This window comes from Oncorhynchus gorbuscha, linkage group LG05, assembly GCF_021184085.1.
Source record: "Oncorhynchus gorbuscha isolate QuinsamMale2020 ecotype Even-year linkage group LG05, OgorEven_v1.0, whole genome shotgun sequence".
Taxonomy (NCBI): domain Eukaryota; kingdom Metazoa; phylum Chordata; class Actinopteri; order Salmoniformes; family Salmonidae; genus Oncorhynchus; species Oncorhynchus gorbuscha.
Window position 1 is genome coordinate 77,891,868 of NC_060177.1, and position 17,776 is coordinate 77,909,643.

The window sequence follows — 17,776 nt, forward strand, 5'->3', positions numbered from 1 at the left end:
GGGGTACAGTATGTCTCTATAAGCTTGGCATATATAGCCACTGGGATTTTTACCCATTCTTCAAGGAAAAACGTCTCCAGCTCCTTCAAGATGAATGGGTTCTGCTGGTGTACAGCAGATTCTCAATTGGATTGAGGTCTGGGCTTTGACTAGGCCATTCCAAGACATTTAAATGTTTCCCATTAAACCACTCGAGTGTTGCTTTAGCAGTATGCTTAGAGTCATTGTCCTGCTGGAAGGTGAACCTCCGTCCCAGTCTCAAATCTCTGGAAGACAAACAGGTTTCCCTCAAGAATTTCCCCGTATTTAGCACCATTCCTTAAATTCTGACTAGTTTCCCAGTCTCTGCTGATGAAAACATCCCCCCTCAGGGGATGGTATTCTCGGGGTGGAAGAGGTGATGGGTTTGCGCCAGACATAGCGTTTTCATTGATGGCCAAAAAGCTCAATTTTAGTCTCATCTGACCAGAGTACCTTCTTCCATGTTTGGGGAGTCTCTCACATGCTTTTTGGCGAATACCAAACGTGTTTACTTTGCTTGGCTATTTTCTGGCCACTCTTCCGTAAAGCCCAGCTCTGTGGAGTGTATGGCTTAAAGTGGTCCTATGGACAGACTCCAATCTCCGCTGAGCTTTGCAGCTCCTTCAGGGTTATCTTTGGTCTCTTTATTGCTTCTCTGACTAATGCCCTCCTTGCCTGGTCCGTGAGTTTTGGTGGACGGCCCTCTATTGGCAGGTTTGTTGTGGTGCCATATTATTTCCATTTTTTAATAATGGATTTAAATGGTGCTCTGTGGAATGTTCAACGTTTCGGATAATTTTTTATAATGCAACCCTGATCTGTACTTCTCCACACCTTGGTCCCTGATCTGTTTGGCGAGCTCCTTGGTCTTCATATGACAGTTCAGAACAGGCATAAATATACTGAGATCATGTAACACTTAGATTGCACACAGGTGGACTTTATTTAACTAATTATGTGACTTCTGAAGGTAATTGGTTGCACCAGATCTTATTTAGGGGCTTCATAGGAAAGGGGTTGAATACATACGCACGCACCACTTTTCCATTTGGATTTTTTTCCATTTCACTTCACCAATTTGGACTATTTTGTGTCCTTTACATAAAGTCCAAGTAAAAATCTATTTAAATTACAGGTTGTAATGCAACAAAATAGGAAAAACACCAAGGGGTGATGAATGCTTTTTCCTTTTCTATGTATAAGCAATCCATAAGCTTGTAGGAAAATAATTGCGTTGATGTGGTCTGGTCATCATTTTTGCCACTTAATAATTTAAGTGACATGAGAAAGTGTGACCACCATGATTCTCTGAGGAGAAAGCAGTAATACAAGTTTTTCATCACAGCTCTCTAGTTTCTACAGTCCCTCCCATTGCTGGTGGTATACATTCAATAGCATTTTCCTCAGCGCTAAACACAAACATCATCAGCAGTACAAAAACACAACTAGCCTATTCTACTGTAAGACATTCTGAACAGTTTGGCTTTATTCATGAACATACACTAAGAATACAAAACATCCTTCCATGACATAGACTGGCCAGGTGAACCAGATGAAAGCTATGATCCCTTATTGATGACACTTGTTAAACCCACTTCAATCAGTGTAGATGAAGGGGAGGGTTAAAGAAGGATTTTTATTCCTTGAGACAATTGAGACATGGGCTGTGTGTGTGTGTGCCATTCAGAGGGTGAATGGACAAGACAAAATATTTAAGTCCCCTTGAATAGGGTATGGTAGTAGGTGCCAGGTGCACCATTTGTGTCAAGAACTGCAACGCTGCTGGGGTTTTCAAGAATGTCCACCACCCAAAAGACATCCAGCCAACTTAACTGTGGATTGGAGTCAACATGTACCAGAATCCCTGTGGAACACTTTCAACACCTTGTAGAGTATAAATGACACACATCCTGTATAGCACAACACAAAACATTAGTCATTTCCAGCCACTTCCTTCAGAGTTATTCTTTCCAGTCCTACTGAAGTGAGACCACCATGAACTGATGAGTGATTCAAAATGGGGAATCATGGCACTTATTAAACTGTGCACTTCGAAAAGCACTGACGAGGTGAAATGGACACGACAGATGACTTAAAATCATTATTACTTTTGATTGTCATTGTACAATACGCCTCATGATATTAGATGAAGACAGTACAGGAATTGCAATAAGATGGACAATAAGTATTTTTCAACAAACTGTTGCCTGGCTTCAACACACCACAACCATCATCTTTCAGAGTCTGGTCTAACCAATATGTCTAACCACACATGGGTTGAGGCTGTTGCTGAGCTGGAGGACAGTGTTAGACACCATGACCTATATCTGAGCCTCACAATCATGGAAAACTATTTTTCTTTTTCCTATTTTTCTTTTTCCTGTACTTCAACTGTAAGTAAAGCAATGAAACTGCCACTAGACAATGCTTACTTAGTGATACTGAAACCAATGAATAATTCTGCTTCACATGTTCCTCATTTGCAATAAGTATTTTCTGACAGCAAACCCGACATCACACAGGACTGTATGATCCGCTGCCCTGCATGACGGTGTCTCTAGAAAGTAGGAGGTTGTCGATATCCTGGATGGTTTTGGAGGTTCTCTGGAGGGCCTCCGCAATGCTCTCATTGACTGGCTCACAGTGGGCCACGTGCTCTTTAGAACCACAGCCCACCACTGTAGAAACCCTCTGGGCTTTAGGAAGATGACTGTTATCCAACAGAACTGGGTAGAGCTGGTTAAAGAACACACATCATCCACTGATTAGCCTATTGTTAATCAAGGACAGGTGCAGTGCCTTAAAATATTCATACCCCTTGACTTATTTTACATTGTGTAACAACCTGTATTTAAAATGGATTAACATTTTTATTTTCCCCCCTCACCAATCAACACACACACACACACACACACACACACACACACACACACACACCCTTTAATAATAATAATAATAATAAATGCCATTTATTTATCCAAAGCGACTTACAGTCATGTGTGCATACATTCTACGTATGGGTGGTCCCGGGGATCGAACCCACTACCCTGGCGTTACAAGCGCCATGCTCTACCAACTGAGCTACAAAGTGAAAACATTCTCATAGAAATCTTCACCAATGTATTGAAAATTATTAACATAAATATCTCATTTACATAAGTATCAAACCCCGAAGTCAATACTTTGTGGATTGTGCAACATTTGCCCATTGTTATTTTATAAATTATTCAAGCTCTGTCATATTGGTTGTTGATCATTGCTAGGCAACCATTTTCTTGCCCTAGATTTGTAGATATAAGTAAAAACTAGCTCAGCCACTCAGGAACATTCACTGTCTTCTTGATAAGCAACTCTAGTGTATATTTGGCCTTGTGATTTAGGTTATTCTCCTGGTGAAAAGTGAATTCATCTCCCAGTGTCTGTTGGAAAGCAGACAACCAGATTTTCCTCTGGATTTAGCTCCATTCTGTTTATTATTTTATCCTGAAAATCTCCCCAGTGCTTAACTATTACAAGCATACCCATAACATAATGCAGCCACCACTATGCTTGAAAATATGGAGAGTAGTACTTAGTAATGCGTTGTATTGGATTTGCCCTAAACACAACACGTTGTATTCAGGAAAAATAGTTAATTGCTTTACCACATTTTCTGCAGTATTACTTTAGTGCCATGTTGCAAACAGGATGTACAGTGCATTCGGAAAGTATTCAAACCACTTCCATTTTTCCACATTTTGTTACATTACAGCCTTATTCTAAAATGTATTAAATACACCTTATTTACATAAGTATTCAGACCCTTTGCTTTGAGACAAGAAATTGAGCTCAGGACAATCCTGTTTCCATTGATCATCCTTGAGATGTTTCTACAACTTGGAGTCCACCTGTAGTAAATTCAATTGATTTGAACAAAAAAGGCACACACACCTGTTTATGTGAGGTCCCACAGTTGACAGTGCATGTCAGAGCAAAAACCAAGCCATGAGGTCAAAGGAATTGTCCGTAGTTTTCCAAGACAGACAGAATTGTGTCAACAGAAAAATGTCTGCAGCATTGAAGGTCCCCAAGAACACAGTGGCCTCCATCATTCTTAAAATGGAAGAAGTTTGGAACCACCAAGACTCTTCTATAGAGCTGGCCGATCCCGGCCAAACTCAGAAATCAGGGGAGAAGGGCCTTGGTCAGGAGGTGACCAAGAAACCGATGGTCACTCTGACAGAGCTCCAGAGTTACGTCTGTGGTGATGGGAGAACCTTCCAGAAGGACAACCATCTCTGCAGCACTTCACCAATCAGGCCTGTATGGGAGAGTGGCCAGTCGGAAGTCACTCCTCAGTAAAAGACACGACAGCTCGGCATTCAACACCATAGTACCCTCCAAGCTCGTCATCAAGCTCGAGACCCTGGGTCTCGACCCCGCCCTGTGCAACTGGGTACTGGACTTCCTGACGGGCCGCCCCCAGGTGGTGAGGGTAGGCAACAACATCTCCTCCCCGCTGATCCTCAACACGGGGGCCCCACAAGGGTGCGTTCTGAGCCCTCTCCTGTACTCCCTGTTCACCCACGACTGCGTGGCCACGCACGCCTCCAACTCAATCATCAAGTTTGCGGACGACACAACAGTGGTAGGCTTGATTACCAACAACGACGAGACGGCCTACAGGGAGGAGGTGAGGGCCCTTGGAGTGTGGTGTCAGGAAAATAACCTCACACTCAACGTCAACAAAACTCAACGTCAACAAAACTAAGGAGATGATTGTGGACTTCAGGAAACAGCAGAGGGAACACCCCCCTATCCACATCGATGGAACAGTAGTGGAGAGGGTAGCTAGTTTTAAGTTCCTCGGCATACACATCACAGACAAACTGAATTGGTCCACTCACACTGACAGCGTCGTGAAGAAGGCGCAGCAGCGCCTATTCAACCTCAGGAGGCTGAAGAAATTCGGCTTGTCACCAAAAGCACTCACAAACTTCTACAGATGCACAATCGAGAGCATCCTGGCGGGCTGTATCACCGCCTGGTACGGCAACTGCTCCGCCCTCAACCGTAAGGCTCTCCAGAGGGTAGTGAGGACTGCACAACGCATCACCGGGGCAAACTACCTGCCCTCCAGGACACCTACACCACCCGTTGTTACAGGAAGGCCATAAAGATCATCAAGGACATCAACCACCCGAACCACTGCCTGTTCACCCCGCTATCATCCAGAAGGCGAGGTCAGTACAGGTGCATCAAAGCTGGGACCGAGAGACTGAAAAACAGCTTCTATCTCAAGGCCATCAGACTGTTAAATAGCCACCACTAACATTGAGTGGCTGCTGCCAACACACTGTCATTGACACTGACCCAACTCCAGCCATTTTAATAATGGGAATTGATGGGAAATGATGTAAATATATCACTAGCCACTTTAAACAATGCTACCTTATATAATGTTACTTACCCTACATTATTCATCTCATATGCATATGTATATACTGTACTCTACAACATCGACTGCATCCTTATGTAACACATGTATCACTAGCCACTTTAACTATGCCACTTTGTTTACTTTGTCTACACACTCATCTCATATGTATATACTGTACTCGATACCATCTACTGTATGCTGCTCTGTACCATCACTCATTCATATATCCTTATGTACATGTTCCTTATCCCCTTACACTGTGTATAAGACAGTAGTTTTGGAATTGTTAGTTAGATTACTTGTTGGTTATCACTGCATTGTCGGAACTAGAAGCACAAGCATTTCGCTACACTCGCATTAACATCTGCTAACCATGTGTATGTGACAAATAAAATTTGATTTGATTTGATTTGAGCCCACTTGGAGTTTGCCAAAAGGCACCTATGAGAAACAAGATTCTCTGGTCTGATGAAACCAAGATTGAACTCTTTGGCCTGAATGCCAAGCATCACATCTGGAAGAAACCTGGCACCATCCCTAAGGTGAAGCATGTAGGTGGCAGCATCATGCCTTGGGCATGTTTTTCAGTGGCAGTGACTGGGAGACTAGGAAATATGAACGGAGCAAAGTACAGAGAGATCCTTGATGAAAACCTGCTCCAGAGCGCTCAGGACCTCAGACTGGGGCAAAGGTTCACCTTCCAACAGGACAACAACCCTAACCACACAGCCAAGACAACGCAGGAGTGGCTTCGGGACACGTCAGAGCCCGGACTTGAACCTGATTGAACATCTCTGGAGTGACCTGAAAATAACTGTTCAGCGATGCTCCCCATCCAACCTGATAGAGCTTGGGAGGATCTGCAGAGAGGGAGAAACTCCTCAAATTACCAGGTGTGTCAAGCTTGTAGCATCATACTCATACAAAGTACTGAGTAAAGGGTCTGAATACTTATGCAAATTTAATATTTCCGTTTTATATTTTTAATACATTTGCAAAAAATTCTAATAACCTGTTGTTGCTTTGTCATTATGGGGTATTGTGTGTAGATTTAAAAACAATTGTAGAAAAAAACAATTTAATACATTTTAGAATAAGGCTGCGATGAGGGATGCACGATATATCAGTGAGAATATCGGAAATCTGCCGATATTAGCTAAAAAAATACCAACATCGGCCCGATGTCTAGTTTAAGGCCGATGTGCAAAACCGGTGTCAAAGCTGACGTGGATACGTATATGACGAAGTAGATGAAATAGTGCTACACAGTAAGAACACACTTCCAACAACTAAACAAGTTCAAGTCGAGCAGTCATCTGGAAGAGTAAGAACATTTCAGCGAGACAACTCAAAGGCGAAATCCATTAACTCCAAGATAATGGAATTCATTGCCCTTGATAATCAACCGTTCTCTGTCGTGGATGATGTTTGCTTTCGCCGACCAGTCGAACAACGGTACACACTACCAAGTAATCGTGGGGTTAAAACATAAAAAAGTACTCCAGGCTGTGAACAAGCGATTCGGTGGCATTCTCTCTGAGCCTCTTTACTGTGTCGCCACCATGCTTGATGCAGGCATGGTGGCGAAATGTTACATACACAGCTGGATGGAAACAGACGCGGCGACCGTGGAAACAGACGCGGCGACAGTGGAAACAGACGCTGCGACAGTGGAAACAGACGCTGCGACAGTGGAAACAGACGCTGCAACAGTGGAAACAGACGCGGCGACAGCGGAAACAGACGCGGCGACAGCGGAAACAGACACTGCGACAGTGGAAACAGACACTGACAGTGGAAACAGACACTGTGACCGTGGAAACAGACAGTGGAAACAGACACAGCGAAAACAAACACAGCGACAGTGGAAACATTTACATTACATTTAAGTCATTTAGCAGATGCTCTACAGACACAGCGACAGTGGAAACAGACACAGCGAAAACAGACACAGCGACAGTGGAAACGGACACAGCGACAGTGGAAACGGACACAGCGACAGTGGAAACGGACACAGCGACAGTGGAAACAGACCCAGCGACAGTGGAAACAGACCCAGCGACAGTGGAAACAGACCCAGCGACAGTGGAAACAGACCCAGCGACAGTGGAAACAGACACAGCGAAAACAGACACAGCGACAGTGGAAACAGAGCACAGCGAAAACAGACACAGCGACAGTGGAAACAGACACAGCGACAGCGGAAACAGACACAGCGAAAACAGACACAGCGACAGCGGAAACAGACACAGCGACAGCGGAAACAGACACAGCGACAGCGGAAACAGACACAGCGACAGCGGAAACAGACACAGCGACAGCGGAAACAGACACAGCGACAGCGGAAACAGACACAGCGACAGCGGAAACAGACACAGCGACAGCGGAAACAGACACAGCGACAGCGGAAACAGACACAGCGACAGCGGAAACAGACACAGCGACAGCGGAAACAGACACAGCGACAGCGGAAACAGACACAGCGACAGCGGAAACAGACACAGCGACAGCGGAAACAGACACAGCGACAGCGGAAACAGACACAGCGACCGTGGAAACAGACACAGCGACCGTGGAAACAGACACAGCGACCGTGGAAACAGACACAGCGGCCGTGGAAACAGACACAGCGGCCGTGGAAACAGACACAGCGACAGTGGAAACAGACACAGCGGCCGTGGAAACAGACACAGCGACAGTGGAAACAGACACAGCGGCCGTGGAAACAGACACAGCGGCCGTGGAAACAGACACAGCGGCCGTGGAAACAGACACAGCGGCCGTGGAAACAGACACAGCGACCGTGGAAACAGACACAGCGACAGTGGAAACAGACACAGCGACCGTGGAAACAGACACAGCGACCGTGGAAACAGACACAGCGACCGTGGAAACAGACACAGCGACCGTGGAAACAGACACAGCGGCCGTGGAAACAGACACAGCGACCGTGGAAACAGACACAGCGACATTGGAAACAGACACAGTGACAGTGCGCACCGAGGAAGAGAGGCCACGGACAGACAGAGCTGAAACTTCACTGCTTGATATGTATGATGAAATCCTAGTATTGACTCAACAATTGAAGAACGAAACAGCACAGCAAGTGAAATAAATCGGTTTTGATTATGATTTACTGGTAATGGAGATGTACGTAAATGCTAACAAAATAACTTTTTGGTCCATGTGGTGTGTGTCAGTTAAGAACAAATTCTTATTTACAATGACAGCCAAACCCAGACGACGCCACCCTATGGGACTCCCAATCACAGCCGGATGTGATACAGCCTGGATGCGAACCAGGGACTGTAGTGACGCCTCTTGCACTGCGTCCATGTGTGTGTATTTAACTATTTAACTGTACTAGAATGCTGAAAAGGCCGTAAAATTTTTAATATCGGTTATCGGCCAAAAATGTCATATCGGTGCATCCCTTGCTGTGACATAACATTTTGAAAGTCTGAATAATTTCCCGAATGTTTTGGAATATTTGATTCATGTACAGGCTTCCTTCTTTTCACCTTGTCAATTAGGTTAGTATTGTGGAGTAACTACAATGTTGTTGAACCATCCGCAGTCTTCTACTATCACAGCCATAAAACTAACTGTTTTAAAGTCACCATTGACCTCATGGTGAAATCCCTGAGAGGTTTCCTTCCTCTCCGGCAACTGAGTTAGGAAGGATGCCTGTAGGCCGTCACCGTAAATAAGAATTGGTTCTTAACTGACTTGCCCAGTTAAATAAAGGTTACATTTTTGTAGTGACTGGGTATATTGATACACCATCCAAAGTGTAATGAATAACCATGCTCAAAGGGATATTCAATGCCCCCCCCCATCTACAGTACCAATAGGTCCCCTTCTTTGTGAGGCATTGGAAAACCTCCCTGGTCTTTGTGGTTGAATCTGTGTTTGAAATTCACTGCTCGACTGAGGGACCTTTCAATTGGAAACAGACAGTGACAGTGGAAACAGACATAGTGACAGTGCACACCGAGGAATGACTACCTCCATCTCTGTATCCCACACATAATTGTATGTGTGGGATACAGAGATAGTCATTCAAAAATCATGTTAAACACTATTATTGCACAGAGTGGGTCCATGCAACTTATTATGTAACTTGTTAAGCACAATTTTACTCCTGAACTAATTTAGGCTAGTGATAACAAAGGGGTCGAATACTTGTTTAGAAAAACCTGATTCCACTGAGATTAGGGGGTATTGTGTGTAGGCCAGTGACAAAAACATCTAAATGTAATCCATTTTAAATTCAGGCTGTAACACACAAAGTGTGGGGTCTGAATACTTTCTGAAGGCACTGTAGCTGTTAGCCTGGATGCATTAGCCTGGTCTGTTTCTTCCTAAGCCAATGTGGTCTTGTCTTGCTAAAGACAACGATGTAGATAGTGTTGTAGAATTCAGAAACAGTTATGTACCCTACCCTGGCTTATTACCCATAAAAGCCAGCCAGAATAGTGACACTAAGGATACAGTTGAAGCGTTTGATCTTCTCCAGCTCTTCAGCAACACAGTTAGGCCTGAAACAGAAAACAAATAACATTTTACTAAGCAAACAATTGCTATGCTAGTAAGCACAACACTTACAGTTCCACCATTTTAAAAGACATTTCACTCAATACAACATAGCTGAGCATTAATGTCTAAACTTCGATGATTTTGGTACATAGACCTGCTTTATCTTACCTGCTTTGTCTTGTTTCTGTGGTATTAATGTAACCAGACTCAGAAATGTGTACTTCCTGTATAAAGGGCTCTGAACTGGTCTCCTGCACAGAGAGAGAAATACAATGCATCTCAATGCAAAAATACACACATGACTAACACACACAACTGTATGGATGGATGAAACATGTGCATGGTCTAACCTGGTTGTAGCAGCTCTGTGTAGCAGGGAGCTTTAGAGAGTGTCTAACCTGGTTGTAGCAGCTCTGTGTAGCAGGGAGCTTTAGAGAGTGTCTAACCTGGTTGTAGCAGCTCTGTGTAGCAGGGAGCTTTAGAGAGTGTTTAACCTGGTTGTAGCAGCTCTGTGTAGCAGGGAGCTTTAGAGAGTGTTTAACCTGGTTGTAGCAGCTCTGTGTAGCAGGGAGCTTTAGAGAGTGTTTAACCTGGTTGTAGCAGCTCTGTGTAGCAGGGAGCTTTAGAGAGTGTTTAACCTGGTTGTAGCATCTTAGTGTAGCAGGGAGCTTTAGAAGGGGTCTAACCTGGTTGTAGCAGCTCTGTGTAGCAGTGAGCTTTAGAGAGTGTTTAACCTGGTTGTAGCATCTCTGTGTAGCAGGGAGCTTTAGAAGGGGTCTAACCTGGTTGTAGCAGCTCTGTGTAGCAGGGAGCATTAGAGAGTGTTTAACCTGGTTGTAGCAGCTCTGTGTAGCAGGGAGCTTTAGAGAGTGTCTAACCTGGTTGTAGCAGCTCTGTGTAGCAGGGAGCTTTAGAGAGTGTCTAACCTGGTTGTAGCAGCTCTGTGTAGCAGGGAGCTTTAGAGAGTGTTTAACCTGGTTGTAGCAGCTCTGTGTAGCAGGGAGCTTTAGAGAGTGTTTAACCTGGTTGTAGCATCTTAGTGTAGCAGGGAGCTTTAGAAGGGGTCTAACCTGGTTGTAGCAGCTCTGTGTAGCAGCTCTGTGTAGCAGTGAGCTTTAGAGAGTGTTTAACCTGGTTGTAGCATCTCTGTGTAGCAGGGAGCTTTAGAAGGGGTCTAACCTGGTTGTAGCAGCTCTGTGTAGCAGGGAGCATTAGAGAGTGTTTAACCTGGTTGTAGCAGCTCTGTGTAGCAGGGAGCTTTAGAGAGTGTCTAACCTGGTTGTAGCAGCTCTGTGTAGCAGGGAGCTTTAGAGAGTGTCTAACCTGGTTGTAGCAGCTCTGTGTAGCAGGGAGCATTAGAGAGTGTCTAACCTGGTTGTAGCAGCTCTGTGTAGCAGGGAGCTTTAGAGAGTGTTTAACCTGGTTGTAGCAGCTCTGTGTAGCAGGGAGCTTTAGAAGGGGTCTAACCTGGTTGTAGCAGCTCTGTGTAGCAGGGAGCTTTAGAGAGTGTTTAACCTGGTTGTAGCAGCTCTGTGTAGCAGGGAGCTTTAGAAGGGGTCTAACCTGGTTGTAGCAGCTCTGTGTAGCAGGGAGCTTTAGAGAGTGTTTAACCTGGTTGTAGCAGCTCTGTGTAGCAGGGAGCTTTAGAAGGGGTCTAACCTGGTTGTAGCAGCTCTGTGTAGCAGGGAGCATTAGAGAGTGTCTAACCTGGTTGTAGCAGCTCTGTGTAGCAGGGAGCATTAGAGAGTGTCTAACCTGGTTGTAGCAGCTCTGTGTAGCAGGGAGCTTTAGAGAGTGTTTAACCTGGTTGTAGCAGCTCTGTGTAGCAGGGAGCTTTAGAAGGGGTCTAACCTGGTTGTAGCAGCTCTGTGTAGCAGGGAGCTTTAGAGAGTGTCTAACCTGGTTGTAGCAGCTCTGTGTAGCAGGGAGCTTTAGAGAGTGTTTAACCTGGTTGTAGCAGCTCTGTGTAGCAGGGAGCTTTAGAGAGTGTTTAACCTGGTTGTAGCAGTTCAGGATCCTGTCAAAACAATGTTTCACTTTCAACTTTTAATGTTTCATGCACAATTACAGTCAAATGCCTTTCTTGCAAACTCAAAAAAACTCAAAGGCAATAATATACGCATGAATAGAATTTGAAGTTAAAATAGAATTGGCAACAACCATGAACAGTTTTGTTGATTTACAGTAATTAATCATTCAAATGTTTCTGATGATTAATAACAAGGTAGTAGCACTGCCTGAAGTCTAGAGGTGTGCAACACTATCTACATCGTTGTCTTTAGCAAGACAACACCACATTGGCCATAGTCTACGGCAGTACCTCACCTGCTGGCTCGAGTCACCATAGAGCACACAGAGTAGACCTGCCCAGGTGTGTCAGGGGGGAGGCTGCTTAGGTGGTACGTCACATCCTTTACCTGAGGGAAACACCAGAACATAAGCAATGCTATCAGTCGGTCCTGAAACAGAACTACACACATACTATTAGATGTGCGTCAGCATCCCAAAACTGTTTAAGATTCCACAATTAATCATGGAAGCATCTGTAAAAGTCTGTAATGCCATAAAATCAGTATGATATGGTAATAACAAAATATGGCTTTCTACTGCATGTAAGCACATGACAGAATATAGCCAGCATAAATGTGTAGCATGACAGACTGACATGACAGACTGCTACTCTGTGCAGGGTTCAAATTACAGGGTGAACACTGGGTAGCACAAGTCTTAAGGAAATATCAACAGCTATTGTACGGGCACACTCAAGAGTAAATATGTAATTTTAAAGCGTGATTAGGTCAGGGTTTCTGGAGCAGGACATTTGACCGAAAGGATTTTAATTTACAGGACATTTACCGGCCCCATATGCATTGAATGGATAACCTGATTAGAATGTCCACTCACGGTGCTCAGAATGACAGAAATCACATTTAGATAATTATTCATTCATATTAACAGAACACGTAAGTCTAGGATGCATCGATGTGCAGTCGTTATTTCATTCTGATTTGCACTTTGAAGATGTGAGAATAACTGTCCACATTTACTTTACCTCAGGAAACAAGACAAGCACCGAACCGCAAAATCACTAGCCTGTCAATCTAGTATCCCCATAGTAGAAAAGTGAACCTGTTCTATTGGTCAGCTTGTCGAGAAAGAAGTACCCTATTTCAAAACAGACTCTGGGACAGTTGTAAGACGATAGATCCTAAATTCATACAACCAATAGGACTTTGCTACATTGATTTTTTTTTTTAAGCTATTGAGTCATGCAACAGATTAGAACATTTAACTTAAAATTCTGATATAAAAATTCTGATATAAATAATAGTTTAAGAGATAGCAATGCGCACAAGGCAGTAGACTACGTGCAAATGTTCATTCCATAATGCAATTCGTGGGAAAACACTGTTGTCAAAAGGGCACCGCACAGGAGCGCTTATATGTGACAGAGATGAAAATAGCCGTTGGAACGTGTAGAAAGAGGGTAGATCTAACATGGATCAACTAACATGGTTTGCTAATATGACTAGGATTGTGCTTTTGGCTACTGGACAATAAACAAAAGTTATATATATATATAAATTGCCTCCACGGATATGGTCTGATTTTGGCGAGGCTACTTTGAAGCAGGGTAAGACATGCTTCATACTACACATTAAAACATTCAGGTTTCAAACAATTAAGTATATGTTTTCAAAATGCAAACAGCTCAGTTGTGACACACTGTGACGTGTGACACTCTGATGAAGCCTGCCTTCCGTTGCCTATGTTTGAGATGCTGCAGCATCTGACAGATTTTCCACTCAAAGGCTCTGTATCTGTATGCGTGTGATAAATAACATACATAATGAAAATGCTGAAAACACACGCCAATTATATTCCACTAAATTAGGCGAATTAACTTAAATACCGATAAGCATGACAAGTCAAATGTATTGACATCAACTGGTACAGTTGAAGTCGGAAGTTTACATACACTTAGGTTGGACTCATTAAAACTTGTTTTTCAGCCACTCCACAATTTTTTGGTGAACAAACGATAGTTTTGGCAAGTCGGTTAGGACATCTACTTTGTGCTTGACAAGTATTTTTCCAACAATTGTTTACAGACAGATTATTTCACTTATAATTCACTGTATCACAATTCCAGTGGCTCAGAAGTTTACACACACTAAGTTGACTGTGCCTTTAAACAGCTTAGAAAATTCCAGAAAATTATATCATGGCTTTAGAAATTTCTGATAGGCTAAATGACATGATTTGAGTCAATTGGAGGTGTACCTGTGGATGTATTTCAAGGTCTACCTTAAAACTCAGTGCCTCGTTGCTTGACATCATGGGAAAATCAAAAGAAAAATCAGCCAAGACCTCAGAAAAAAATATTGTAGACCTCCACAAGTCTGGTTCATCCTTGGGAGCAATTTCCAAACTCCTGAAGGTACCACGTTCATCTGTACAAACAATAGTACGCAAGTATAAACACCATGGGCCCACACAGCCGTCATACCGCTTAGGTAAGAGAAGCGTTCTGTCTCCTAGAGATGAACGTACTGTGGTGCGAAAAGTGCCAAACAATTCCAGAACAACAGCAAAGGACCTTGTGAAGATGCTGGACGTAACAGGTACAAAAGTATCTATATCCACAGTAAAACGAATCCTATATCAACATAACCTGAAAGGCCGCTCAGCAAGGAAGAAGCCACCGCTCCAAAACCACCATAAAAAAACCAGACTACGGTTTGCAACTGGACATGGGGACAAAGATGGTACTTTTTGGAGAAATGTCCGCTGGTCTGATGAAACAAAAATAGGACTGTTTGGCTATAATGACCATTGTTCTGTTTGGAGGAAAAAGGGGGAGGCTTGCAAGCCGAAGACCATCATCCCAACCGTGAAGCACGGGGTGGTAGCATCATGTTGTGGGGGTGCTCTGCTGCAGGAGGGACTGGTGCGCTTCACAAAATAGATGGCATAATGACGAAGGGAAATGATGTGGATATATTGAAGCAACATCTCAAGACATCAGTCAGGAAGTTAAAGCTTGGTCGCAAATGGGTCTTCCAAATGGACAATGATCCCAAGCATACTTCCAAAGTTGTGGCAAAATGGCTTAAAGACAACAAAGTCAAGGTATTGGAATGGCCATAAAAAAAGCCTTGACCTCAATCCTATAGAAAGTTTGTGGGCAGAACTGAAAGTGTGTGCGAGCAAGGAGGCCTACAAACCTGACTCAGTTACAACCGCTCTGTCTGGGGGAATGTACCAAAATTCACCCAACCTACTATGGGAAGCTTGTGAAAGGCTACCCAAAACGTTTGACCCAAGTTAAACTATTTTAAAGGCAATGCTACCAAATACTAATTGAGTGTATGTAAACTTCTGACCCACTGGAAATGTGATGAAAGAAATAAAAGCGTAAATAAATAACTCTACTATTATTCTGACATTTCATATTCTTAAAATAAAGTTGTGATCCTAACTGACCTAAAACAGGGAATTTTTACTAGAATTAAATGTCAGGAATTGTGAAAAACATTGTTTAAATGTATTTGGCTATGTATGCAAACTTCCGACTTCAAATGTATTTCCATCAATTAATAGGCTAAAAAGCATTTTTCACAATGCAATTTTTTCTTCTCCCGGACAATTGGCCGGTGCCAATTTTATTAAATCGTCTTTTCTATTATAATTGGGGGGTTTATTGGCCAAAAGCCGGCTATTACTGGCTAACAGAAACCCTGGATTAGGTGACGTATTGTACCTCCCCAGGGCCAGGGCCAGCTCTGTGGTGGGTGAAGTAGCTGGCCAGCACTCCGTTAGACCTGATGACTGAACCATCCCCTGGTGAAACCTCCACAACTGGGATGGCTCCATCCACTATCCTGGACAGGAGAAACACAGACAGACAGGATGTAATGGTTAGACAGAGGAAAATAACTGGACACAAGGTTGGTCAACCACCCTTTTTTAAACAGTGAGATGTCACATGCTTTCTATGATTTATGAATATAGTATCTGATTTACTAATCATCTATATAACAAGAAACAGTAGCCTGTTCAAAAAAAGTCATGTGAATACGTATCATCCTGCAGAAAGGTACCTGTACAGCACCCCTTGGCACCACACCACTTTAACCAACTCTGTAGGGAGGTCTTGGTCTGCCTCCTGTTCATCTTGGACCAGAGAGTACATGGACTTCCACCTACAGTAAAAATACATGCATCTCTACAGTTTACTGCTAGATGTTTACATGCAGATAATTATACACTACCAGTTTTGGCAGTAATATCTTTGTCTATTTTCATATCATAAAATGAATCAATCAATCAACCTGTGCTGATGAGGGGAAGGGCATCTGAGAGGCAGGGCTTGGGGCAGGTGAGACCTCCTCTCTCCTCTAGATGTGCTTGTCATTGTCACTGCTCTCTCAGTCTGGTCTCTCCCCCTGGCTGTCTCTTCTTCTGTCTCCCCCCTGTTCCTCTCTCCAGAGGGCTGGGACTGGGCGCGCCAGAGGTGAAGGGCCAGAGACAGAGGGTAACGCCACACCAGAGGAACACAGGAGACAGAGTGGTGCTGTACCACTCTGGTGGACAGGTATACCTCTCCTTGCTTTGAATATACAAGTTTGTCAGAATAATAAAGAAATGTACCATTGGCTTCACACAACCACATTGACATTGTAATTAAAAACAACATTCAAGAATCCGGAGCACTTTGAGCATTGCAAGCCTTACCTGTTGCTCAGCACAGGCGCCACTCTGTTGAGATGGAGTCTTTGGCCTACAGGTTTGGTTGTCTTGCTGTATGTGTTCAGTGACAGACCTATCTGGGTCTCGGCTCCGAGGCCTGTGGAGTTGGTTGTGACTAAGTCTGCAGGTGAAGTTTACAGAGAACTCCTCTCCAGAGGAAGAAAGCAGCAGACTGGCACTCCGCTCCACTGAACTGACGACGATCTCTCGTTTCAATCCCACCTCGGCAGTACAGGAATAACATGCAGGCCACTCCACCTCAGGGTCAATGCTGAAGACCTGCTGTAGACGAGGTGAAAATCACAGTCTCAATGGTGACTGTTAACTAGGTAGTTTCCTGTGGTAAGTGGACAACTGTGGGCAAAATAATGTCCTGTTAGACATGGGAAATTGTGTGATGTGTATTAAAAATATCCCAATTACACAAAAATTAAGTGTAGGCATAATGTGGTAATTAATTTCTTTCTTCTGCAAAAAAAACGAATAGTTAGCAAAACTGTGTTTAGTTAGCTACCTGTCTGTGGTCGTCCGAGATGAGTTCTTCAGGCAGGTAAGGTCGTGTTGCATACTCGTTCCTGAACTCCAAAGCACCAAGCATCAGGTCCTAGAATATTGACAAATCAGGATTGGCAAACATATGGGTTGTTTTTATTATGAGATTGGGTTCTGTTGATGTTAGCTACCTTGTAGCTGCTGGTTGCGAACCTGGTCCTCTGTCGAACCTTCTCATTAGACTGAAGAGGATGTGCAGATCGTGTAGGGGCTTTCTCCAACATGAACTCCGAGCCACAGGGCGACAAGTGCAAACGGGAATCATCTACGTAACGGACGTCCACCGACTCATCCTTGTACATGATCATCAAACAGATATTAGTTTTACTGCTGGTCATCATAAATGTTATTTTATATATTCCAGCTAGCTAGATAGTAAACCAAATCACAATAGCAGCGTTGTTGTCAACAACAAAATTTGCGCTACATGAAAGGTGTGCTCCTATTGGCTGCTGCTGCTTCTTCTACTGCACATACTTTGACCAAAATGAT

General features: G+C 43.7%; 1 protein-coding gene across 2 annotated transcripts; it reads right to left on the reverse strand.

Annotated features, from left to right (window-relative positions):
- Positions 1-1,788: 1,788 nt before the first annotated feature.
- Positions 1,789-17,718, reverse strand: lg05h5orf34 (linkage group 05 C5orf34 homolog). Of its 2 annotated transcripts, none has more exons than XM_046351233.1 (11): positions 17,416-17,718; positions 17,247-17,336; positions 16,718-17,014; positions 16,315-16,481; positions 16,084-16,185; positions 15,744-15,864; positions 12,305-12,396; positions 11,927-11,996; positions 10,148-10,230; positions 9,935-9,981; positions 1,789-2,747 (listed from the first exon to the last, which is right to left on the reverse strand). In XM_046351233.1, the coding sequence occupies exons 1-11, from the start codon at positions 17,623-17,625 to the stop codon at positions 2,536-2,538; spliced, it is 1,491 nt and encodes a 496-aa protein (XP_046207189.1). In that variant the 5' UTR covers positions 17,626-17,718; the 3' UTR covers positions 1,789-2,535. The 2 variants fall into 2 exon arrangements, with proteins under 2 accessions (XP_046207189.1, XP_046207188.1); XM_046351232.1 differs by having other exon boundaries at positions 16,315-16,592.
- Positions 17,719-17,776: the final 58 nt, after the last annotated feature.

Bases quoted from the DNA above. Each gene is read 5' to 3' on its own strand.
- lg05h5orf34 (XM_046351232.1), bottom strand. From the start codon at position 17,625: ATGATGACCAGCAGTAAAACTAATATCTGTTTGATGATCATGTACAAG. The intron at 17,015-17,246 runs GTAGCTAACTAA...CCTCGTCTACAG, and splicing joins TCTCGGACGACCACAGACAG to CAGGTCTTCAGCATTGACCC. The intron at 11,997-12,304 runs GTGAGGTACTGC...TTGTTTTGACAG, and splicing joins ATGGTGACTCGAGCCAGCAG to GATCCTGAACTGCTACAACC.